Below are 27,828 nucleotides of genomic sequence, written 5' to 3'. Positions count from 1 at the left end.
TATTTACCAGCTCTGAAAAAATACGTTAAATTCTGACGCTCAACACACTTGGATTTTTGTCGTAATAAAATATAATAAACACAATGATTTCATTGTGAATCCAAATAATGATACAAAAATATTGTTATAAATAAAAACTTTATATGTAGCGTTCCCGTGCCAACAATAGTATAAATATATAGAATGTTATAGCTTTCACCATAATACCAAAGTGTAAGAAATAATCTTTGTGATAATTATTTTAAAAATTCGAGATAATTATTGATATAAGAGTAAAAGAAAGGGTGGCCCTTTCTTATCTTTTTTGTGATTATCATTCTTCAACGTAACATTTCCAACTATTTTTGACACAAAGAAAAATACTCACATACAAATTATCTCACTTTTAATGTAGAATTTTATATGAAAGTAAGTACTATTTCACCTAGTACATTTTTAAAAAATATACGAATCCGTTTAATAGAGGAGTTACTTTTCATACTAAAATGGCTTTACAAAAAAATAAATTCAATCGAATCCAGAATGTGCGATACATAATATATTACATCATTCAATTTCTGATATAAATCAAATCGATTGATCGTAGAAACGTGCTTCGGTGTATTGAATTTAAAATAGCGGGCAAATTGTTAGCAGGGCTGTACAATTGATATCAACTATATTATTGTTAACTTTTATATTAGAAAATCTTTTAAAGGCTGAAGCCGTCGCGGCGCAGTGGCACAAGGTTGTGCGGCGTTAAGTTCTGCCACTCAACACGCACTGCCTCCAGAATTCGGCAGAAAGTGGTCTGCTGAAAATACTAGGTTCCCTCAGTCTACCCTGCTGTGTGCGGGATACAGCGTGAAGTTGATTTGATTGATTTACCTGCGTATTTCGAGTGAAATAATCAGTAATGTAAATGAAAAGGCGTATATTATAAAAAATGTATTTTATTTAATAAATCAACTTTAAATTTGAAAAACAATTTGACTAGACTATTCTTAACTCGTAAGTACTACATAATATCACTTAATGCTATACAACAATGGAATCGAATAAGTTAGAAATATTCTAACAGATGTGTTGGTATTTACCCTGGTATTTAGGATAATATATTTCAACTCGATGTCTGACATCATTAAATTACTTACTATTATAGGTTTATTTATGGCATAATTATAATTTAATTTCGCACGGTCTGTTTATGCAAAAAAACTGGAAGTTTAAGTTTTAATTTGCTGCATTATTCAAATATAACATTTCAATGTATTTATTCTAATAATAACATAGTTAAGTTATATTTATGTTTTGGCTAATGTTATTGGCTACAAATCCTTAGATCCAAAAGGATGAACATCATCGCTTTCAAAGTATACGTATTTTTAAATTCAATTTCAAAATTCAAGTTGATTCTTAAATATTTATTCAAATTATAATTATGCCGTAAAGGAAAATTTTACATAAGTTGATAAATATTTACAAAATTTTCATCATATTTTCACTTATACTTTAAAGTACATATCAATCATGTATGTGTTTATATCACAAAAACAGCCAAGTATAATATTACACAGACAACACACAGGATGGATCCTAAATTCTTTACACAGTGCGCTCTGCCTTGCATTGCGGCTGGAGTTTCCCCTGTGAAAAGAAAGAGATTTTATAGGGTTAAAATTATATTCTCATTGAGGTCGTCACAGGTGTACTACTGTAAACGTAACGGTTGTAGGTTTGCTGGAGAAATATTTAACATTTTCATTCGCCACCGCCATCGCAACGCCTCGAGGAGTTGACGGAAAGTGGGGAAGGTAATCAAAACCTATACCTAATATCTATACTTATGGTAAAAAGTTAGAACCTACAATATAAACAAAGGAAATTATCCATAAAAGGAATAATTATTCAAAATAAGTTGCACTTATTTATATTTACTTCAAGCTTTAAAGTTTGTGAACTTTCTCTACTACTCTACTACAACTTAAGTGACAGAACCGATTTATGGAGTGCATACGTCATTTACCTAATATTTACTCATCAAGAAAATATTAAGTAAATTTTTCGAGTTAGCGATTAGATGTGATAAGAAACTATAACATTTTCTTTTAAATTTTCTTTTCTACCGTATTGTCGATGATTTAAATATTTCTCAACTATATCATTTGCATGTCATTCAAAATGCAGTAATTCATGAACAAAGATAACTTGACCTAGTTTTGTCTGTGATAAGTTGAATCGATATTTCATTGTTATATATTTCTTTACTTATTTCCCATATTTAACGACAAAAATAGAGCATCGACATAATGTGTCGGTATGTGTCTCATAACAAACTCGACTAATTAGAACTAATAAAGATAAATCTCATTAAAAAAAATCTAAACTATTATAATTTCAATTTTTGTTATTAACTATCAACTTAACTATCAACTTTGCAAGTTGACATTGCAACCAATTATCAAATTGTCAATAGTTTGTATAACATCCTTAAGTATGCTGATGACATGGTTATTTACCAGCATAACATATCAGGGCGTAGCTTATCGCTTAAATATCGCTTTACACTATCTATGTCAGTGTTTCTCTGAACACTTCTTAAGCTAAATGCTGGGCGGTTGTGTTGTCCAAAAGGAGAGTAGCCCCCAGTTTTAAAATTTTGGTGGCTGTGCTACTTTCTAATTAGCAGTAAATGTTAAATTTTAGACGAGATTCTGGATAAAATACTGAACGAAATTTCCCTTGCTAAACATGTCAGAAAACGTGAAAATGGCATTAATGGCTTTAACAATTTAATCGCCAAGAAAAAATTGTATTAACTATATTCGATATAATTGCTTTGTTATATTAATTTGTTTATATATAAATGGCAATAAAGATAGCGTAATTACTTTGTCAACGAAAACAAAGCTGTCGTGGCCACAGTTATGAGCCTCATAATAAACCGCTTATGAAAGGACGTGGCAACTCCAAGTCGACATACACGTAAAATGAAACTTTCATTAAAGTACTATATTGTTATGAGTTTCTGGTCAAATATATTAAATCTAGTCACGAATGCTCATAATTATTTTATGTTATCTTTTTCTATCAGGCTCACGCTGCATTCCGTACACGGGTTTGCAGAGGTACAGGTACAGTAGGGTTTGCAGAGGGAATCTAGTGCTGAGTCACTCCGTTCCGCACTTTCCGTTGAATTCAGTAGCGGAACTTAACGCCGCTGTTTGCTTTGACGCCAGAGCGAAGAAATGAAAATATAAATGTGAATAAATAATGCAACATAATGTAATTTTATATTTATGTATTCGTATCATAGCCTAAGATCCCAGGGCTTCCAGACCTACGTCATTTTAGTAAAGCGGAAATTCTGAGGATTATTAGTCTTACTAACTTGAAAGTCCCCACTTTCAAGTAAGTAAATAAAATCCTCCCCTGCGTTAAAGTTGAAATGTATGTAATTTAAATATGTTTTAAGAATAATATAAAAAATGTATATTCATTATTACCAGACCCATTACGGGAGCCTTTACTCCCGACAGACGTCCTAAAGGTTGCTTAAAATTGAGGCAAACTACGTTATACTAGCAAGCCTAACATATTTAATTTACGATACTATTTCAAGATCCCTTATTTACTCCATGTATGTTCGATTTTCAGTGGCTCAGTAAATATTTGAGAATTTTTCTAAATGACTATAGACACCATGTTAAAATATTAAAAAAAAAACAATATAAATGTAGTTAATTCTCGTAATAAGAATAAAAAAAACAAATTGTTTTTAATAAAAATGATCGAGATTTTATCGTCTGCATAAACCAGGATACCTAGATTTAAAGGATTGTCTATTCAATGTTCAACTTCGTCGTTCGAATCTAATAAACTCTCTTTTAAACTAAAATGTAGCGAGCGCTCCGCGAGTTAAATTTTCATTTGTACCCAAACGTAATTAAATTTGTGGGCTTTAGCATTACAGTGTCAAGTTATTTTTATACATTTAAAATTATTATAAAAACAGGAATTTTAATTTAATTTATTTTTAGTTTTTAAGGTAATATTACACAAACAAAAGCTTATTTCAATATTAAAGTTGATAGGTACGTTCAACATATTATGACACATTTTAACGACATTAAAAAGTAGGAGGTTATAAATTTAACTGTGTTTTTTTTATATATTATGTATGTTCACTGATTTCTCAGTCTATCTAGTCTTCGCAAAAGACAACATATTATGAATTTAGCTAAAGCTAGAAGCTAAGCTTTAGCTAAGAAGTGAAGCTGAAAAAATATTAACATAAATTTATTTCTAACTCACCAGTCAATACATGAACTCGAGCTGTGGCAGATTGAGCATTATCTGGCACACACTGGTACGCTCCAGCGTCTGCAGTGCGCGCCGCCTGCACGAGGAGTCTACTGCTGCTGTGAATACCCTTCTCAGTGACTAGTGATATGCCACCGCGTGTTGAGTCAAAATTTATCGTCTGCGAAATTTATAAGTGGTAAGAACATATAAAACATATTATTTGGGAATAGTAGTTTTTAAGGTTAGTATAGTATTTTTTAGGGTTCCGTACCTCAAAACGAAAAAAAACGGAACCCCTATAGGATTACTTTGTTGTCTGTCAAGACATTTATCAGGCATTTATCTCAATATCGAGTGGATGTATCAATCTGAAATTAATATCAAATATTGTGATCTACGTTCCCTTGGATTACACAAAAAATATGTACGTAAGTAGTACCCTATAATACTTTCGCCGCCTAATCAAAATATCTATAGGGACTTTCCGTGGATGTACAATTATGAAATTTGGCAAGAAGTGAAAACTTGCATTACAAACTTACAAGGAAAAAATCCAATAAGTGAAATTGTATAGTCTGAATAAATTGTCTACTAAATAATTTCTTTATTCTGTGCTTTATGTAACTTACCTTTCCTCTATGTGTCCAATTGATGGTGCTGGGCGGCTCTGGGGTGTGCCTCACTATACATGTGAGGTTTATAGTCGACCCTGCGTAGATGAACAAGTCTGGACTGCCCATTATTTCTGTTTCTGGTTCTGGTAAGGTATTGTTTGGTCAATTATTATGTTTTTTACTAAAAATATTAAATTTCAATGCAAATTGATTTAGTGTTTAACACTAAAAATATAAAATTTCATATAATACATTCTTCCTTTAATTACATTAAAATATTCACTTATATTATTTGTGAAAAAGTTTACCAAATCATTTGTATTTTTCGGCAAATATTTTCGCATGCGATCTGAAAGATGAGGCCTTTAAGAATCAATTCATTCAAAAGAGATTTTCTACTGGGATAAGTGGAAGCAAACATTCGTTGAAAGATTAGCTCTTTTGACATTATTTGGAAGATAAACAGAATTTGTATGAGAAATATATTAGATAAATAACATTCTTTGTTAAATCCAGTAATATTTTGTGGCCCGGGGGCAAGATAATACGTATGTACATAGGTAGTATTAGGAGACGTACAAATTACGAAGAAATAGTGTTACTACATTCCTGATTTCATGACAAATTAATTAGAATTGATATTGTACTATGTTGTAAAAACATCAGCTTTACGCTGTATCCCGCATACAGCATGTAATTGATTCCCCGAACACATTTTATGTACATAATTATTTAATGAATAATGATTTGACTCGTGATGTGTCTAGTGGTTAGAATATTATATCGTTATAATAGTCAATAATCAAAAATCTGTTAGAGATTCACCGGTAACAGTGTTAAGAAAGTTATATTTGCAACACATTAGTTTCAAATAATGCCAACAGAATCGTTCTAATAAGATATTTGCCATCAGAAGCTTATTTAATTAACTGAAACTGGACAATGATATTTTATCATAACTGGAAGCTCTTCCGAATAAAAGCCAAGAGCGCGTCCTATCTTCCTCTCCACTACAACTGTAGTATCATTAGTTAAAAAAGGAAGAAAGCACAAGGGCATCGCCCCACCCCTACACCGTGAACTCCTACCAGACCGCGGCTGCAACAGTCTTTATTGGACCCTCTGGGGCGTTTTTGCGTGAACCTTCTGAAGCCCACTGCGAGACGGCATCAATCACAACATAATAAATTAATGTCGCTATAGCAGTTCGCATAAGTACATCACGTCAACTTCCACGACGTCAAGCAACATTCAATATTGTTGTTGACCCTCTATTTGTATCGCCCCTACACATATATTGCCTTTATAAGATATACGATCTTAAAAGATCCTGCCATTATAGGCTTTGAATTATTTATTAATGAATATAGTTATTAATATTTGGTACGAGTCTTTATAAGTACCGTAGTACTTGAGAGTTTAACTCGACCTTTGCCTTCCGTCAGCACTCATCTACCATATACCTACTTGTATGTATATAAAATAACGGTTGCGACACTCTTGCCGTTCATACATTAATGACTCCGGTTCAATATGATACTGATAATATGTTGATTTTTATATCATTCGTAGTTTCCATGTATATTTTCATTTTTTTAAATATTTATTTATTTTACTACTTATATCCAAAGTACATACTATTATATTATCACTATTAAATATGTAGATAGTATTGATTAACGTATATAGAGTATAAAAATTTTACACATATTTTGGAAAGATAATGTCTAGGGTGACCGGAACTAATACTGTACTTCAATAAGAGCAAGGACCTGTCTTTATTAAATATATATGGATTTCCCTAAAATTTTAAGCGACACGGTTTCCATAGAAATCTGGCTGGTAACATTCCACCATAATCTATGCATTTAGGATAATTCTCACCTACCGTTTTATTACCTGAATTGATTTAATATTAGCTAAAAAAATAACATATATAACAAAGTAAAATATGAAACTTACCAACAATGTTAAGGTACACCGCGTGCCCGATAGGCGGAGTGGTGGATATCTGGCACTCATACTGCCCTGAATCCCGTTTCTGTGGGCTACGGATCCTCAACGCCCATTCTTCTGATCGAGGCTTGTGCTGGGCTTCGAAACGCTGGTCTGACGTGTACGTGTAACGGCCAACTGTTAATAAATGAATATCTCGATGACGCACCCATGACACCTGGTGGAAAAAATATTGAAATAATATCTATTTACATCTATAATTAGGAATTACAAAGCGTGATGACACCACTAGGACAGTTTTCATAGTATGGAATATTTATGAATTGATGTTACACTAGGAAACCTGGCAACCTAGTGCTAAGACATTCCGTTCTCATTAAAATACTTCCGTTTCCTAACTTTCCTAACTCAATACTATATAGAGCAAGAAAATGAACATATCAAATATTTCATTTCACTGAGTGGAAATCGAATCCACAATCGTCACGTTTACTACTACTATAAGTGCCATCTGGTCACGACGGCGTCTTTGTTACGTAGTATTTTATAAAAGTCATACATTTTAGATTGCACCATTTCAGTAACTTGATGCCACGGATCGTTTGCCCTGAAGATAGTTGTAATGCACTAGAACTGCCGTACTAAAGTCCAGCTTTGTGCCATGAACGGTTTCCAAACACAAGTAACTTGTTTGCTAGACGTATATACATTCTACTTGTATTTCCTAGGAATAAATTGAATGTTGAACCTAAACTTTTTCAATTGTTATATTATTTAAAAGAAAAATTGTGTTTTCATCATGGTGCGTTTGGAAAATGTATGATAATGTTCAAGTTTGTCAAAATTTAAGTTTTATTACCGGTAAAACGAACTTATACCTAAAAGTTAATAGTAATAGAGAACTGGTAAAATGAAGGATTTTTCGGCTCACTATATACAATAAGTAATAATATTATGCAAAGAACATAGAAAACATAATCTATATCTATATATATATATATATAAAATCGAAAAGTCACTCACTCATCACGAAATCTCAGAAACTACATGTGCTAGGAATTTCAAATTTTGCATAGGAGTTATTTATAGGACGTAGGTGCTCGCTAAGACCGGAATTTGCAATATTCGACTCCTAAGGGGTTGTTTTTGGGGTTGAAAGTTTGTATGAAACTTCGTTACTACAAATGCTAGGATTCCAAATTTTGTATGAATGTCACTTATAGGACGTAGGTACCAATGGAGACAGAAATAAATAATAACGTAGTTCACGCAGGCGAAGCCGCGGGCGGGCCGCTAGTTTCTGTATAATAAATTATGTAATACAAAGAAAAGAAGAAAATAATTAACTAAATGTTAATAAAAAGTAAAACAAATATGAAAAATAGCTGAAAAAGAAAATAAAGGAAGAGTTAAGTCAACGACAGTTGCACAAAATGCCCTCAAGGAGTCTTACAGCTAAATGTTTTCACTGCCGTCGGCACTAAGCTCAGATTTAAGACAGAAAACCAGTAATATTTTAACATTTTATAGTTCTTAGTTTTTATGACTTTCTCAAGTATATTTTTGTAAATTAAATAAAAAATATTTGGCGTAAGCAGATTTGAACCAACGTTATGGGAATATATTTTGTTGTAATAATAAATACGTATTTAGCACAAAACATAGTACCATTAAATATTTTTTTATTTGAGAAACAATTCAGTAGTTATTCTTACAAGACGAAAGCGACGAAAATTCATTAAAGAGTGAGATTGAAGACCAGGCTATTGTTCTTCTAACTTATGAAATGTTAAGAAAAGAAACCACATTGGTTAGATTTCCACACCGGTATCTAAGAGGCGTGGGTTCAAATTCCGCTATGTTCAAATTCTTATACGTTTTCTAAATAAGTATTTTTCTTCCCTAAGTGTAGAATAACATTTTAATATATTAAAAATATGTATTTATGTTAATAAATATATGTTTATTTATTTGTATTTATATTGACTAACTGACTACTTAAAATTTATTTTAGTTTAATACATTCATAAGAAAGGGAACCAAAAAAAGATCTACACGAATGAATAACAGAGTGATTCTAGAAAGGTTCCATTTCCTTTCAGTTACGAAATCCCGATTAAAGATAAGTAAAAAGATAACAAACCATATAGCAGTATTTATAACATAATCATTACAAGACTTACTGTTCGATTTTGTAAATTCTTCACTTTGCATAACAACGTGACTGGATGGCCAACTAAGCCGGTCACATTGTCAGGTGTGCTTGGGTCGAAGTACGGCGCCCCTGGTGCTTGTGGCCAGTCCTCTAAGAACTCCGTGCGAAACCGCCTTGACGATTCCGAAACTGTACTTTGATCTCGAGGCCGAGCGATGCCGCTGTCTTGGTGACATACTGTAAAAGAAAAAAAATACTAATACTGACTTCGATGACAGTTGACAGTCGCTTGCTTTACAAATAATACATAACTAGTCCACAGAGAAAAATATATTTTAAATATGTAATTATATTATGATCGTATAAGGGTTCGGTCTTTTTTTTAGGTACGAAACTCTAAAATTGTGCTAACAGTGTGCTCAACCATTAAATTAACTCTCTTAATTAATTATAGCAAAGTTGTAGAACGAAAAAAGAAAATTTTCCAAAGGTAATAAAAAGAGCAGTCATAAAATGAACGATTTAAATTTTCGCACCATATTTTAATAGACTAATTTAAAGTCGTTACGGAACATATCCCATCAAAAACTATTAAAACTTTGTCAATCTAGAAGGAATAATGAATGGGTCACCCTTGTCAAAACTTTTGCAAAATGAAATGCTATGTGATCGCTAATAAGTAACTTTAAGGGTGCAAAAATAAAGTAGCATTTAGTTTTGAAATTTTGAAAATTATTTTTAAATAGAATGCTATTAAATTAACAACTTAAATCTTTATAGGACAAAGAATATGAAGATAATGACGCATACAATTCGCGTCGCCATAGCAACGTGTAAGCAAGAAAAATAAATGGCAAAAATATATATAGTCAAATTTATGGTAGAGTGTGTTATATTTATTTTATTAATATAATTTTGGCATTTAGTAACACTACTCAATATGTAGTATCTCGAAAATGGGAAATATAGTGTCTTAACAATTAGTTCAAAGTCTATTGATTTTGTTTTTGAACGAACCAATTCGTATCGAAAATATAAATGTCATATTTCAAATACCTAACTTATAGATATTTATATTGTTTAATTTAAAAAAATGCAACCGCTTTGTACGTGAACAAATATTTTTCTATTGTTTTCATTCATTCGAGTAAATATTATTCGAATGTTGAAAAATAATACGGGCCAAACTTTAATAATATAGCTTTCGAACAATGAAAGTACCAATCAATGAAAGATTTCATTTATTTTGTACGTTTCTAGACTATCGGTTAAGCGGTTAGCATACCTGCTAAAGGAAGTAGCGAGATTTATCAACGAATTTTCTCTGATTTTTGTAAATTAATACAGTAGATTAAGATTGCTATCACAGTCATGACTTTGCAGAGAAACACTGTTGAGAATATCATATTATTTTCGTACATTTCTCTTATATACGTAGACATATACAGTATGAAATATTAAGTTACAATATATAACAAATGATATTATAATATATTCAAATGATAGCTAATAAATTTTAATGTCTGTTTTTTTTTTTCAAATATTTTTTAGAGTTAGACAAAATTAGAGTCCAAAAAGAGGGTGTTTATAAAAAATAAATAAATTATGCTTCAATTAATTTACAATTACTTAATATTTTCCATATTAATATTTCCCAAAGTGGTGTCATCAATGCCACAAATATCCCGCGTACAGTTATACAATACACTTGTGTGACTTTAAATAATAAAAAAAATAGTCTATTAATTTTATAAAGTCGAGCAGCTTTCTTTGGTTATGTTTAACATTCATTATACTGTGTCAAGGCTTAAGGAGATGGTTAAGAATGTCGCGGGAAACAGAAGGTCCTTGGGGATCAAGCCTGATTGCCGAGTTGATTAAGTGTTAAATTTTAGATGATGACTCCTCAGCCTAAAATATATTTTTTCACCTTTAGTAACATAGTTCAGCTAGTTTATTAATTGTGAGTAAAAGATATAGAAGTCAGTGTGTCACTCCACTTTCTGTTTGTTGTGTATCACACTGCGTTAAACGACGGAACTTAACGCCGCGATTTGCCTACCAGAGAGACAAAATAAAAATAAATATAATCTTTCCTTTGAGTAGAATTTTTAAAGAAAATGTTTAAAGGAAAAATATTTTTTCTTTGAATAGAAAATTTATAATGTCGTGGTTTATAGTGATCTTTCACTAGATAGATAGATTTATTTTATCTGCCTATTTATCAAAATGTGGTACTAATAAGAATTAAGAGGTAGATATATAAATAACGTGCTAGTTTTCTTTTATATTACAAAGAAATGTTGCTATTATAAGAGTCAGGTCCAGTCACAGGAAGTGTCTTCGTGACATCTCAAAATGGACTTGAATCACGAGTGCTTCCGGATATCTTGTGAAAGATACGAGAACCGGAACTACACTGACTTACTAAGGTATAACCATATGTTTAACTAAGAATTGTGGAACTTAACGCCGCGCTAATAATAATAATGCTTCGTGACTAGAGCGAGGAAACGAAAACAATAAATATTTTATTTCTTTGAATGGGAATGTCAACCACTACCACCCACAATCTGCCGTGTTTACAGTGTTTTTGAACACGTTTTTGCCCCTGCGCCATGACAGGCCTCAAATGATATTATTACACTTTAACTTTATAATGTTACTTCTTCTATTCATAATGTAAGACATCTTAATTACAAGCTTTTATGATATAATTTCCTTTAAAAGGTACGGAACCCTAAAAACAAACTTAAATTTTACATAAACCGATCGTTACAAAATAAGAGTGACATACAATACAATCGACACGATAAGCGAAAAATTGACACATAAATCCTCATGTTTTTACATAATAGCATCGTTGTAAATGGATACATAAGGGTTGAAATTGCTTACACCTTTTCACGAAAACAGGGCACGGGTGCGAATAACTCACCAATAATGCACGAGAGAAAATGGACTGTAAAGAGGCAGGCGGCTGTAGTGCGCGTCATTTCTCACAACCCCCCTGGGTAGTACATGGTTCTGAAACAAAAGCGTTAATAACTTCTCAAAGAAACCTTTAGGCTTTGTGCTAAAAGTGAAATGGAAAAAGTTACACTGCATAGATATTAATATTTACTATTTTTTTAAATAAATCACGACTAGAAGCCGCTAAGGCTTAATGGCCAGTTGGCCACAGGCGCGCGACATGTTGTAGATTCGATTCCCACTCGAAGAAATATGAATATTTTTCAGAAAATATGAGTATTTTCTTTTTCTTTCTCTGGCAACGAGGCAAAACGCAGCGTTGAGCCCCAACTCAATACGCAATACCTCCAGAAATCAGCGAAGAGTGGGGAACAGAAGTGTCTTAATGGGAACGGAGTGTCTTAACACTAGGTTCCCAGATTCCTTTTGCCAATCCTGCCATATGTGGGATAGAGCATGTAGCTAAAAAAAATATTAATAATAAAATAATGCCATTAGCAATATAGCGTACGCAAGTTGACTTATGTTATTGAGTCAAGTTGTATAGAAAAGTATATTTTCCTCAACCGTCAACATGAAGCCTGTTTCCTCAATAAACACATGCTTAGAGCGTTTTCGTTGATATTGGCTAAGTTGTTTTAATGGACTATTGTCGACTTCTTTCTCAGGTTTCTAAAAATCTTTTCAAATTTCTAAAATCTAAAGTTACCGATATACTACATACATAAAATTAATATTTATTTACTTTTTGTTTATTGGTTGCGGTACAGTTAATATTGAGTGCATTTGCGGTTGTGCGTGAAATCCTACTCGAGGGATATTTTAAATGATATTTATATTTACACGGGGGTGCGTCAAGCTGAAATATAGGTAATTAATATACTGTAATAATAGGCAAAATGTTTCTTTGTCTAGTATAGACAAAGTAGATAAAAAGAGCGTAGTGTTAAGGATTAAAGTCTTCATTTTCTTCTCCAATTGCGTATGCATGACTTAGTACTTAATTTTGTTTTACGAAAATAGAAGAAAATAATTAAAATGTAATTGCTTCAGGATTGGAAAAAGGTCACAACCATCGTGTTCTTATTTAAACAATGCCATACTGAGTCACAGTGTCCTCTTAAATATTGTATTTTTTGCAGAGGGAACCTCGGAATCTAGTGTTAAAACACTCCGTTCCCATAAAATCACTTCGGTTCTCCAATTTCTGCCGAATTTTGGATGTATTACTTGTTGAGTAGTGGACCTTAACGCCGCGCTTGGCCTCGTTATCAGAGCAAAGAAACTAAAATATTACATACTAGCGGCCCGCCCGCGGCTTCGCCAGCGTGAACTACGTTTTTATTAATTTCTGTCTCCATGAGTACCTACGTCCTATAAGTGATGTCCATGCAAAATTTGAGACACCTAGCATTTCTAGTAACGAAGTTTCATACAAAATTTCAACCCCAAAAACAACCCCTTAGAAGTCGAATATTGCAAATTCCCGTATTAGCGAGCACCTACGTCCAATAAGTAACTTCTATGCAAAATTTCAGATTCCTAGCACATGTAGTTTCTGAGATTTCGTGATGAGTGAGTGACCTTTCGATTTTATATATATAGATTTCACCCCCCCGAGTGGGAATCGAACCAACACCTACAGTAACACGACGGAAAAATGTATAAAAATATTATATATTATAGTTGTTATAGCGCTGGTGTGTTGTAAACAAAAACAAGCGCAGAGCATACTAAGTACTCAATAAAGTTTGTTGAAAGTCATCTTTCTGCTCTACTTACCAGGTTGAACCGATAAACTTAGTGCTTAAGGATAATCGTTGTTGGATTTTGTTTCGTGTTAAAATTTGGAAATTCCTAGCGAAATGTTCGTAAATTTATCACAAGTACGAGTAACTTCAAAAGCAAGTCCTATCTAGGCTAAACTTTAATTATTATTAAGCGTATTCTCATCCACCTGTCATTTATCAGGTTAATACAAAGAAGTTGTGAATTTCCATCATCATAATTTTTTACGCGGGATATAAAGAAAATAGCAATTAAGTTATTTACTCACAGAATACTTTGAAACGTTACTGAAATTTATTTTTTATTGTTAAAAATAGAAATTAAAATATAGGAGCGATAGGCATATACGACTTAATTGGCGTAAAAATCCCGCTACATTCAAAACTTTTTTAGTTTCTAAATATTTTCGGATGGATTTGAATGATTTTTTGTGATTGTACACCTGTTAGGCCTCGGCAGGATCAATAATAAATGGTTAGGAAGATTAGCATGCATTAGTCAGTGTAGGCTAACCAAACTATATGAAACAATCAAGTTGTTGAGAGTGATAACTCTCTGTCTTGATAAAAAAGATTTATAGGATCTGATACTGAAACTAGAACGCTAAACTATAAGAAATAATTAAATACGATATAAGCAAAAATTTCATTCCATTTCATTGTTATATAGTAATAGGAAAACTAAGTGGAAGCACTACTATATTCTATTATTATATCACTATTATTTATCTCTTTTTAGGCAATATGGGCAAAAAAAACGAATGAAACACAAATAATTACTTACATAATATATCTTATATACATTTTTGCAGTGACATAGGTTTAAGTGTAATAAAGTGTATACACTCTCATCCCAATTCCTTTTATCATGCTTTCACCTAAATAAGATAGATGACCGTTTCAGCGATTGCCAGACTCGGCCGTGCTTGAACTATTTTCGCAACTTAGTAATCTATATATATAAAAGGACTTGTCCTCACTGACTGAGGCAAGACGCACGCACAGCCGTAACCGCTGTGCGTAGAAACGTAAAGTTTGGACAGACGTTTACTTTCGTAATCTGGACATCCACTAAGAAGGGATTTTGAAAAATTTTTACTCTAAAGGGGTGAAATAGGGGTTGAAAGTTTGTATGGATTTTTTTTTAAATCGGCAACGATTTTTATAAAATTTGAAATTTATATTTTTAAAAGTATTTAATTGAATACGTGTTTCATAGTTTTCTAGAATTCTCCCGCTAAGGGTGCAAATAAGGGGTTGAAAGTTTGTATGGAAAAATCTTCAAATCGCCACCGATTTTTATAAAATTTGAAATTTCGACTCTTAAAAATATTTCATTGAACACATGTATCATGGGTTATTAGAATTCCCCCTAAATAAGCTAGCGAAGCTGCGCGCGTCCGCTAGTGATATAATATTTTTCCAATATTACGAGTGATATTGTATATCTCTAGTTATAGATTTCGTACATAAATTATATTTGATACGAAGTTATTTTAACCTTTAACTATGGACGTGATTTTTTTATAACACACATATGCACGTCGGGTCTGTCTGACCAGTGTATTTATTGGTCATATTCCGTCTGTTTTTTAAAGGAAGAAGACAATTTTATGTTTTAGTTTACATTCATACTTAAAGCGTAAATTTAAGATATACAGTTGTATAATCCTATAGTAAAACTTAAAAAAATATATTTATTAATGAACAAGATTTTTGAGGCTGTTGTCCGTTGTGGCTTTTTTTCGCTTTTACAATAACGCGAAGCTCTCCGTTGAGTTTCGTCAATCAACACGCAATGCCTCAAGAACCCGGCGGAAAGAGGGAAACGGAGAGTCTTAAATTTAAACCCCCTCTGCCTACTCTGAAATATGCGGGATACAGCGTGAAGCTGAAGAAAAAAATCTACAAATATACTTTTCACGTAATACAATAAAACTGCATAACTTTTCTTTATAAATCTGGAAAAAAGCAGAAAAACATCGGTTCTTACATAAATTTCGAATTTCTACCGTCTAGGTTGCCTTTGTAAACAAAGAAGCTTCTTATTATAAAGTACAAAGCCTCTATTCCACGTATTACTTTCGTAAAGGTGGAATATAGAACAGCTTTGCCCTTAGGAACCAGTTCACGCCTGGTGGACTTTTATTTCTTAGGTTATTTTGCCTTTGTTTTCATATTGTTTTCTGAACAAGTATTTTACTTACGGGTATAGCTAACTAGCAGCCACCATGCGGTTTTGTCTGCTTGAACGATACGAATATTTATTTAATATTATTTGAGTATATTTAGGCAAAATTGATTGATTACTTTAGTATGATTATCTATACTGTTAAAGACTAAGTAAATCGAATTGTAACTATTTCGGTACTTTGTTTGACTTTGCTCGCAAAAATTGTCATATTTAATAGAAAAATATCGACTCATTTCATATCTATCTAGCTAGGCTAACCTCTAAATTAAAAACTGAAAAAGGAAGGCTCAGTAATAATCATTATCTATATATCTATTTTTATTGTCATATTTCATGATCAATTTAAAAAAAAGGCACTTTTTAAAAACTGTGAATTCTCATCAACAAAGAAGATAAAATGACTAAAGTTTCCTTTGTCATACTATAAGATTCCTAATTCATTCAAAATTATGAAGTTTGCATAAAATATATTAGTCCCATTACGTTTCACGGGGATGAACCAATTTGTCGTTGTCCGCGTAAACAAGACGGATGGCTTCCTTTGCGATTCATCATACTTGCGGTGACCGCCTTTGATGAAGCATAGGCTTACTTATTATCATTTGTATGGAAAATATTTATTTATTTTTGTAAATTTATATACTTACTAGCGACCCCCTTGCGGCTTCGCCCGCTTTTACTACTGGATTATTTATATAATGTATGTTTGCAAAGCACTTAAGATAATGTGAAAATTAATTAAACTCTAATGGAACCCGCATTTTCGTAGTTTCAATAAGGATTTTCCAATTGTTTTACACAGCAAGGATTTTTTAGTAGGTACCGTAATTTTAAATCTGTGCTACTAATCTTTTCAAGTACTTATTAAAATATATTTAAATGATTATTTTTAGATAGTAAAATGACTATTTTTAAACGGAAGAAATTATAAACAAAAACCTACCTACTAATAACTACTACAAAAAATATGAAACCAAATATATCGCGCTGAAATAATACATTCAACTCCAATTATCCAATACGTGCAAACGCATCTAAATCTTCGTTGCTATAGAGGCAGGCGGGTTTTTTTTTTTCGAGCTTGTGGTTAATGCTTAAGAGGGTATTCTGTCCCTGATGAAAAGCAAGCACTACGTGGCTGCCTGTGAGGAAAATTAAATAGAATGCATCGGCCGGGAATCGAACCCGGGCCGCCCGCGTGGCCGGCGAGCATTCTACCACTGAACCACCGATGACTGCTCATGACGCGCTTGTATAAGCAAAACGTCGCGTTTCGCAGCAAGGATGTTTTGATATTGTAACAACTTCTAAAGTACTTATTAAAATGAAAAACAGTAAAAGACAGTTTTGATCTACATTAAATGGCCAACGTAACTAATATACTTATTTATATGCTGAGAGTAAAGGATAAGTAAAACTTGAGTCGGCACAGCTGATGAGTCAACGACGTGATGTGTCAACAATTAAATGCGTTTTTCTCTAAAACTATTCGCAATTTCGAAATAGTGTAAACAGCAAATTTTATTTTCGTTTAACGTAAAAAATTAATAAAGTATTTTAAAGGATAAGGATTAATACCATTATGGAAAAATATGCCTCACAATAAAAAATATATTGAAATTACTATTTTTAGACAGAAATATGATCACTACACGTTATCCTTAAAAGATAAAAATATGCTGTCGCGGACTTTTTTGTAGATCTTATTAAGGGGAACAATACTCCAGTACATTATTTTCATGTAGTACTTACCATTAAAGCAGCGCATGCGCGAAAGTGTCTCAACGGGTAGGACTTTATACACATTTATCGTATTTATGTTAATTTACATAAGAATGTACAAATAATAAACTATATATAAACCTTCTATGAAAAATACTCGACCTAATGGTGAAAACTGCATCAAAATCCGTTAGGTGGTTTAGAAGAAGAAGAGTTAGAAAGTTCAGACAGACACGAAAAGCGACTTTGTTTTATAAGATATAGGATTATAATTTGATTTTGTTTGTGTAAAGGTATATATAATTAGGTATTTATTACATGACATATATATTCAATGCATTTTGCAAATACATTGAAGTCATTCGGGGTAACTAAACGCAGTGGGTAAGTGAGCGCACTGCCTGTATTTCAAGATCACGATGCGATCGGAGGGTAGGGTATTCACTGTTCATTTGGCCAACTGGAAGCGCCAGTGTGACAAACGGGTTATGTGATTTCACCGCACCACGCTTTATTTTTTAAAATAATATATTTAAAATCCTTTTTGTTGATTAAGCCAAAACTTTTTGGATTTTTAGAAAAACTATGTTACTTGCAAAATCATGATCTTTTAGCAGATAAGTCGATTTATGTATATAATAATATTTTGTGGTTATTTATATTTAGTACTTCGGGTTTGATGAGTATTAATTTGAATTTTAGTTCCTGGGAAAAAGCAGAGAGAGTTTAATTTTTTTTTCCTTTGTAATAATTGGACGTGTACTTACTAATAAGTTTAATATCAAGCCGAAGTGCCCACTTTTAGTGATTATTTTTAGAAAAGTAATAAGTAAAATAATGTAATTTTTATAATTTAGTTAACACAATCAAAGCGTTCACTTATCTGAATTGCGTCTACTTGCCCCAAAGGTAAACGCACACTTAACCTCAATATGGATCGAGAATTCGAACTTTTTTGTGATTTAATGTTTCCTAAGAAACTATGAAACATGGGGATTATTTTTTTTATTTTGATTTATAGAGTAATAATAAATACTTATTTCAAAATAACACTCCTTTCTCTAATATCACTGTTCTCTGCAATAAGAGTAAATGTATAAGTACTAAACTATAAAAGGAAATATTCTTTATTTTTTCTTTCCCGTAGGATTTATGGGAAACCTTTTGACAGTGCTCTCCAATGAATGTACATGCCAAATTTGAGCTTCCTACGCCCAGTAATTTTAGCTGTGCGATATCTGCCAGTCACTCTGTTTGTAACGTGTTTTACCTCTATATACTCGTATATCAAGATGATAATGTTATATTCTATTGTAAATAGGTACAATATATGCAAATACTAGATAGCACAGAATTATATTCATACACATTTTTTTAGCTTTACCCTGAATCCGTAGGCAGATGGAACCTGGGAACCTCGTGTTAAGACACTCCGTTCCCATTAAGACACTTCCGCTCCCCACTTTCCACAGAATTCTGAAGGCATTGCGTGGCGGAACTCAACGGCGTGCTTTTGTTTCGTTATCAGGATGAAAATAATAAATATTTCATTCCCTCGAGTGGGAATCGAACCCACAAGCTGTAGCGTCTACAGTACTACCACTACACTACAATTGTGCTCCTGCTGCGCCATATTTATTTATTGGTATTGTCACTCAAACAATGTTTTACCTATTTATACAAAAGCTAACAATACGTAACTCGGTTAAACATATGTTTTAAGTATACACTCAACTGTAAAAATATATTATATAAAAATAGTTGATCGCAATCAATGGTAATATTGAATATGGGTTATATACTTTGTCATCAATAATGACCTGATGCCGCAGTTTCCAACTAGCAATTTAAACTTTAATAACAGCGATACAATATGCATAATATTATTGTCACACCGCTATTTGCTATACATTTTAAATTTTTTTCTAGTGTTTATTTACTCACAAATTATTTATTTAGATGTACATATCTACGCCATGTTACAAGTCTTATGTTACACACATAGCAGGGTAGGCAGAGGGAACCTGCCTGGGCCAGGGTTTTAAAATTGCCAGACACGTGCAAAAATATTTTGAAAAAAAAAACATAAAAAAAATATTTGAGGTAACTTGAAATTTTGATAGAGTAAGTTTATTCATAACTAAAAATTAAGATTCTCAAAAAAGACAGATCAATGGAGTTTCTAGCTAGCTAATCTAAAAAATGATGTATAAATATATAGGTGCAGGTGAGTAAACCTATACATAAGCTATAGTATGAGAGAGAGTTTATTGCTAGCTGTGTTATCTAGTAACTCCTCTTCCGATGTCAATGTGCCGTTTAGATGGAAGTTTATATGAAACCAATAAATCTGCAATTGTTAAATGCTGTGAAAAGCAATACAAATACACCGATGCACTAAAAACTTTTAGTGGAATTATCTTTGACAGATTTTTTTACTGCATATAATAGGAGAGGTACGTTACAAGTTTACAGCTTGCCTCAAATACTATATTATATATTATTGATTGAACTAATATACTATTGTATTCGTTCTTACAAGATTTTAAAATGAAAATATTTTACAGTAATATCCAATTTTTATTTCATTGTAAATAAAATTGCACACCGATTTATCAAAACGTCTTATTAGTATGAAAGTGCAAAAAGTAAGTGGGAGAGTCCCGTAATAACTCTCTTACAGAGCACCGTCGATTCGATGGCCATCAATCACGTTAGAGACGCGAGAAGCACTTCAGGCACAATATCGATGTTTTGAACGATATTTCTAATAAAAGTAGTCGGGAATATCATAAAATATTTGCTTATTTAATTCAATTTTCACAAATCTTACTTCTACGTTAGTGTTGTATAGCAATAACCCTGGAGGAGGCTCACGTACAAAGTATGAAGTTCCCCAAGAGGACATAAATGAAGAGAAAAGAAAGTGATATAACTTGATCATACCATGTCATGCTCATTCCTACCTGCCAAAGCAATACATGAAGAAAAGAACCACTATCATCTATATATATAGAATCGAAAGGTCACTCACTCATCATGAAATCTCAGAAACTACATGTGCTAGGAATCTGAATAGGAATTTTGCATAGGAGTTACTTATGGGACGTAGGTGCTCGCTAAGACGGGAATTTGTAATATTCGACTTCTAAGGGGTAGTTTTTGGGGTCGAAAGTTTGTATGAAACTTCGTGACTACAAATGCTAGGAATCTCAAATTTTGCATAGACGTCACTAGGACGTAGTCATGGAGACAGAAATTAATAATAACATAGTTCACGCGGGTGTAACCGCGAGCGGGCTGCTAGTTGTCTATATAGACAAAAATATACATATATTTATTTTTATTATCCCATAAAAATGTTTAGTTCGTATATTTTAAAATATAAAGATCATTATAAAAAAAAATGCGAAAGAATGTGAGTGGGGAGCAAAGAGTTTTGTAATCGAGAATTCATATGATATTTCTGAATACTTTGCTACACAATTATAAGATTTTCAAAAAAAAAACCAAAAAAAAAAAACAAAAAATATAGCAGGTATTTTTGTTTTTAAGAATTTTCAAACATTTGTAAAATCACAATTCGCACCTCAACCCCGTCCTTTGGGAATGAGACTGCAGACAATAAAATAAGTTCTTTGCCCGTTTGTTTTCGATTTGTTTTACGTGTTTTCAATATCGTAAATAGCACATTTACTTCTACTGTTTACGATGTTGTCTTCTTAGTGCACAATATTTTTAAAATATCTCCACGTGTCTCTTTGACGATGAGTTCTGTTTCTCTGTTTTCTTTCATATTACTGTGGTGGCAGTGGATTGCTTTCCAAAGATCGGAATAAGCCGTTCAATCTATATAGGTACTCGAAATGTGGATCATATTCAATAAAATATTAGCTTATTATTAACTTTACTTTAAAATTTTCAAGTACTATATAATACATATTTTTTAATATACTTGTTACTTGCTAAATATGTGAATAGATCTAAGTACCTATACAATTATTGTAAAATTGATAATTAACGTTATATAATTTTCTAATACTATAACAGAAAGAATAATAAAATAAAAATAATCAACTTATTTAACTCTAATTTAATTTAATTCTGCCTGCCCAAAGTTATAACACTCGAACTAAACAAAAGCTTCGAATAAAATGCATTCCATAATTAGTGGTAATTACTTTTAGCTGAAGTATTTTCACTAAAATATTTCCGAGGCCGTCCTTGCACAAAGGCACAAGTGTGTAACTGTCAACATGACATCGATCGGTTTTGGGATTGATTCTCACTCGGAGGATTAAAATAATTAATATTTTAAATTTCTCACTTTAGTAACAAGGCAAAGCACGTCATTGACTTCCGCCATTAAACGCGTAATGCCTCAAAGAAAAGTGGAGAACGGAGCACTAGGTTCTGTCAGCCTACCCTGGTGAAGTGTAAAAAAAAGTCTATATCGCAGTAAAAATCTATATCGCAGTAAATATTGTATTATGGCTATGTTTTAAAATATTTAAATCTTTGTTGCTAAAATTGCCACGGCTTACCAAACTAGCTTAGTCCAGGAGATACTTAAATTTTAATTATATTAAAGCAAAATTTAGTACTAAAATTGGAACGTACGACAAAACAAATATCACTTAGTAAATTGAATCCTCCTGTTTAGCGCGTTTATATGGTTCGCCACCTGAATCGATAATCATTTAATTTGACACCCTTTTTGTGTCACATAGACAGATGTAGACCACACAATATGTCAAAACTAAATACAGATTAAATAAAATTGTTACTTTGACAATTTGAATATTAATCCTGTATTAATAATCTATATGCTGTAAATTTGCATTTTAAATACTTTAAGGCCCAAAGCCACAGAAAAACGTGTTTGCGCTGATTTTTATATATTTATTGTAATGTCTAATGTTTTTTTTATTGATATAGATTATTATTGACTAGAACGTAAAATTTCAACGCTGTAAGGCATTATACAGGGTGGAAGAGGCAGCGCTCCTTTTACTGAAACTGCATATAGGGTATAATATTTCAAACCCAGAATTTAAAAAATTAATCAAGGTACCTCAACAGTTTGGACGTAGGATTTTTTTTTCATTCCACGATTTTTATCCATACCTGTATTTCGTGTCACGCACACATACGTATGCGTCGTTGCAGCTTTGACAGGTAAGTGTGTGCGTGCCTATGTTATACATTACAAATGTCGTTTTATTTTAAAACGATAATTTTATTATTTATTTTGTTTGAAAAAATAACTTTTTCATTTTTCGGAATTATTTTTTTTCCGAATTATATTAGGCTTTTATAGATTAGTTAAAACAAAACTGTGGTTTCATTTAAAGTGGTGCTGACAATTCCACCTGTATACATAATAGAGATTTCGAATTTTGTAACATTTGCGGTAATAATTAATTAGCATAACGTGGATCATCAATCATAACGATTGTACTAAAATGAAAAGAAGGAAATAGATACAATTTATGAAAAAAAAATATTTATTAAATTTTGGTTATGTATTAATATAATAATATGTCACACGTTCAAATTATGTGATTTTAAAAAAAATCACTCATGCCTATACATAGCAGGGTAGGCAGAGGAAACCCGTGGAACTAGTGTTAAGACAGTTTGTTCCCATTCAGATACTTCCGTTCCCCACTTTTTGCCGAATTCTTGAGGATTGCGTTTCGTGGTGGGGCCTGAGCGAGGGTATGAAAATATTAATATATTACATTTCCTCCGGAATCGAACCCACTACCTGTCTGTACTACGTAAACAGTCGTAAGTACAAGACTTTACCGCCACGACCTGACCTCTCTTCCATTAATGATGTTTGTTATATTGAAAACGACCTAAAATATTTTAAATCTCGTATATTTCGTTTGACATTGATAGATTAGGTAATGTTTACAGTGTACTAAAGAGTGATTTATAGATCTGTGACAATTTTAATAGATCGTTAAATGTTTTTTTCAAATTCAAACGTAGTAGGAAAGATCGTATTTTTACCAGCCACGTTCAGTTTAAACCTTATGGAGGCAACTTCAATAGATACCTAGGAAATATTTTTTAACATTGAGGGTTGTAACATGATTTCAATACTGTAAGGGTTAGAGTTTTCCTTCATAAAATGTTGTGCTAGCGCTAAAATTATTAAATAAAAATGACTGAAGCCTTCGTGGCCCGGTTTGATTATAAACGCAAGTTTGTGGAGGCAAAGCGTGCTATTGAGTTCCTCCACTAAAAGTACGATGTGGATCCCTCAGCGGAAAGTGGGGGACGGAAAGGTTTTAATAGGAACGGAATGTCTTAAGAATACAGCGTGAAAGTTAATGAAAACTAAAATAATTATCTTAAGGAGAAATTTGAATTGTCTTAATTGTGTGTTTTCTAGATGATGTTAAATTATACTCTACTACTCTACTTTTACAAAAAAGATTTTATAAACTGTATATTTCTGCATCTTTAAGCATTTGAATTTTAAAACAAGAAGCAGAACAAAACAAAAGAAGTGTTTATATAAATGGAAGTTCACTTTGTGAATGATAATATCGCCTCAGGCGCAATACTTTAAATATGTACGGAATATCATTTTATGTTCCGTTGACATAAAACTTTGTATTTCTCATTCACCAGTGTTCTTAAGAACAAAGAAATCCTTTACGAACAATTGATATTTTTATACTAGCTTTGTTATGAATATTTATTTTATTTAAATTAGAAAATTAGTATCTGTTACTATTTATTATACTGATTCATTTAGTCTGTGCAGATTGTTAAAGTAATTATATTAAAAAATATAAAAAAAACCTTTTGAAATAATCTTTTTCATATAGAATTTTGTTACCTAAATAAATAATATGCTAAAGGCAAATATGTATATACTTACTATAAATATTATTCTTACAATTTATTACTATTGAATATAATAAAAAAAATCGTAGTGCACATAAATTACAAATGCAAAATAAATTTCACAGCCAAGTGATAGTTGAAATATAAAAAGTTTCAACATCCAGATCTACGTTCCATATTGTATGCAATTGGAGCGTGTCTTATCTGTCTTGATAGCTACACCCTTTTCTTTAGAATTTCTTTATTGGCGTGGACGTCTCTCGAATAGATGCCAAGATGTGAACAAAGCAAATATTGGCTGAAAACTCGACCCTTCCTCGCCTAGATGTAGGCATCTGTGGGTCGTTATGTCTTCAAATTGCTTTACTAGCTTTCATATTAAATAGATGCAATGCATTGATTGTGTGTAATGGTTGTGAGTTCGATGCCCACTTAGCGGAAATTCTCCGATTTTATAAAGTCAAATAAGTTGTTGAATTTCGGCACTGTTCTTCAAAATAATATTTTTTTTCTTCTCGAATATTGTTACATAGGGCAGAGAAAACCATATCTTAAGATACTCAACACAGAAGAAAATGAAAACATTGATGCCCTCAAGTGAAAATCGAATCCTGTCACACTTACAGTTAGACGTTGTGCCGGTGTGCTACGACGGCCTCAATAATAATGATAATTATATAGTTTATAGTATATTAATAGCTCTTTATTAAATCTAAAGAAAAAGAAAAACAATTGTTTCAAGTCGTGCATTTTAAGATAGAATTGAGTTTTTGCAATCAGTATCTTGAAGCAAGTTCTTTCTTTATCTTGCCTTTTTACATTTCATCTTTGAATGCAATCTTACTGAACTAACCATCTTTTTAGTTGAAATACATTTTGCACAAAGTTGAAGAAAAAAAAGTAAAATACTGTTTTAATACCTTTAGAAATATTGAAACGCATTTAACGATACACTGTATGCGCCACGGATTTGACACGGGTTCGATTCCCACTGGAGGAAGTAAAAGATTTTGTATTTTAATTTCCTCGCTCTGGGACCTAGCAACTCAATGGAGTTCCGTGATTCAGCACACATTGCCTCCATAATTCCGCCGAAAATGAGGAACGGAAGTGTATCTAGGGGAACGGAATATCTGAACACCTCTGCCTACCCTCCTATGTTCGTAACACAGCGTAAATCTAAAAAAAATAACGACGACGACGCGTAATTTAGCAGAAGTTGGAGATGATAAAATTGTCGCCTAAAAATTTACTACCGACCGACCTTGTAATATATGTCATCACTTTAATAGTCATCTGTCTGTATCTATATGTTTGACCTAGTTAGGCATTCGTCGTAAATTTCAGATTTAATATGTATATCTAAAATGTCTGATATTAAGACATAATTCTACATAATTTCAATATAGTTGCTGATCTGCTTACTTTACTTTGTTTTAGTTAAATAGCTAAAAAATAGATGTTCATATAATAACTTTTATTAATTACTTAAAATATATATAAGTTATAGTTCGTAGTTCGTTCGTTAGTTAGTTAGTTATATTGATTCTATATTAAACTATAACGTCAAAGGTATATTTGGATGAATATCTCTAAGTCTCTTGATATAAACTGACTAATGAAATCTTTATTGTATTTTATAAATATAATATTTTGTAACTATTGATATTTATATTCAGTAAGTAATAAAGTGAAATAAGTAACTTAATATAATGTTTATGAAAATTATTTATTTATATTGATTTTGCTTAAATATAAGGCTATTATTATTGTAGGTGGAATAGATGGTATTGCTGCTTTCGCTGTTATCTTCTAGGATATTTTATGCTCACGCTCTATTCAAAAATTTCCAGTACATAATACTCTCATGGAAGTCCTTCTTTTTTTACCATAATTTCATCATTCAATCACTCTACACGCTTCAAAAAATAAACCATTTCTAAAATACAATACACATACAAGTTTTTTAGATCTAAAAGTGTCGGGTGAAATATATTTATTTAAAATTGTGAATTTTATTTTCGCGAGCGCGAGACGAGTGCAATACGTCAGGGGTTGTATATTTATGTTACTATTTCGATAAGGTATCGCAGCATCGACTTTGCTGACGTCTATATTTATTATCCAGTTAATCTATTTTCATTTCATTTTTTTCTATAATTACATTGAAAATATAATATCATATAAGATAAAGATAAAAGATACTTATTAACATATATATATATATATAGCCAGACAGTACCCGATAATTGTAAGTTCGATTTCAGTACAAGGAAATTCTTATTTATAATCTAAATATTTTCTCTGTCCGCTATTATTAGCGCAGGAACACAAGCTTGTGATTGTAAATTCAATTTTGGGTTCGATTCCCACTCGGAGAAATGAGATATTTAATATTTTCATTTTCTCGCTCTGGTAACGAGACAAAGCGCGGCGTTCAGATCCGTCACTCAACACGTCTTAAGAATTCTTCAGAAAGTGGTGGTTCTTCAGAAACTATACCCCGGATTCTCTACCCTGCTATGTGAGGGATACAACGAGAAGCTAAAAATTATTTCTAGATAGCAACGCCTGGACGGGCTGTTCCGTAAAAAAGAGAAATTACAATAGTTCATTATATACTTTACGCTTATTGTGGCCTATAAAGAGTTAGTAAGACTTATTAGCCATTTTATTTTTTGTCTTGAGGATCGTAATACTAAAATATCTTTGTGTACTATTACTCTCGGTCACTGCAACATGCTACACTTCACCATTTTGCTAGGAAAATGTAACATGTTTAATAGAAATACAGATTATAATTGATTCTTATATATTACACTTTTATAATCACAATTTTATAATCCAGTTTAGTTTTTCATTTGTTATTTATTTTTTAGACAAAAGTGAGTAAAAAAGAAATGTCATATGCTTAAGAATCGCTCTCAGATAGATAGAACCTATCAATCAAGTAAAAAATTTAGTATTTATTTTATATATACAGAATAGTTCACTATTAAAAATGTCTTAACACTAAAATGCTAAAACTAAAACTATTTTAAAACAATAATAGATACTTACCGAATCATTTCTTAAAAAGGATAAAGAAATTAAAAAAAATAAGGAATACTCTGTGCTCAAACTGGAATAATTAAACACATAATCTATATGATTACTTTCAAAGACATTACTTAAACACTACACTAAAAACGAAAATTGAAAAAAAAACACTTCAAAATATTCAAAATTAGTTCTCACAAAAACGTGAAAACGTTAATTTTTACGTAGTAGTGCCAC

At 31.8% G+C, this 27,828-nt stretch overlaps 1 protein-coding gene across 1 annotated transcript; it reads right to left on the bottom strand.

Moving 5' to 3' along the window:
* Positions 1-916: 916 nt before the first annotated feature.
* On the bottom strand, positions 917-27,750 carry LOC146528638 (zwei Ig domain protein zig-8-like). Its single transcript, XM_085203800.1, has 7 exons — positions 27,613-27,750; positions 11,948-12,036; positions 9,038-9,246; positions 6,861-7,071; positions 4,914-5,041; positions 4,294-4,462; positions 917-1,626 (listed from the first exon to the last, which is right to left on the bottom strand). Exons 2-7 carry the CDS (start codon positions 12,003-12,005, stop codon positions 1,520-1,522), a joined length of 882 nt encoding a protein of 293 aa, XP_085059926.1. The 5' UTR covers positions 12,006-12,036; positions 27,613-27,750; the 3' UTR covers positions 917-1,519.
* Positions 27,751-27,828: the final 78 nt, after the last annotated feature.

Source organism: Heliconius melpomene, chromosome 19 (assembly GCF_056956725.1).
Source record: "Heliconius melpomene rosina isolate 202511_hmr_F chromosome 19, ASM5695672v1, whole genome shotgun sequence".
In the NCBI taxonomy this organism is placed as follows: domain Eukaryota; kingdom Metazoa; phylum Arthropoda; class Insecta; order Lepidoptera; family Nymphalidae; genus Heliconius; species Heliconius melpomene.
This window is presented reverse-complemented; position numbering and strand designations above follow the sequence as displayed.

Excerpts from the sequence above, each read along its gene's own strand:
- LOC146528638 (XM_085203800.1), bottom strand. The coding sequence starts at position 12,005 with ATGACGCGCACTACAGCCGCCTGCCTCTTTACAGTCCATTTTCTCTCG. Across the intron at positions 7,072-9,037 it reads AGAATTTACAAAATCGAACA|GTGTCATGGGTGCGTCATCG; the intron begins GTAAGTCTTGTA and ends TTTTTCCACCAG. Across the intron at positions 5,042-6,860 it reads GGTGTACCTTAACATTGTTG|AACCAGAAACAGAAATAATG; the intron begins GTAAGTTTCATA and ends ATACCTTACCAG.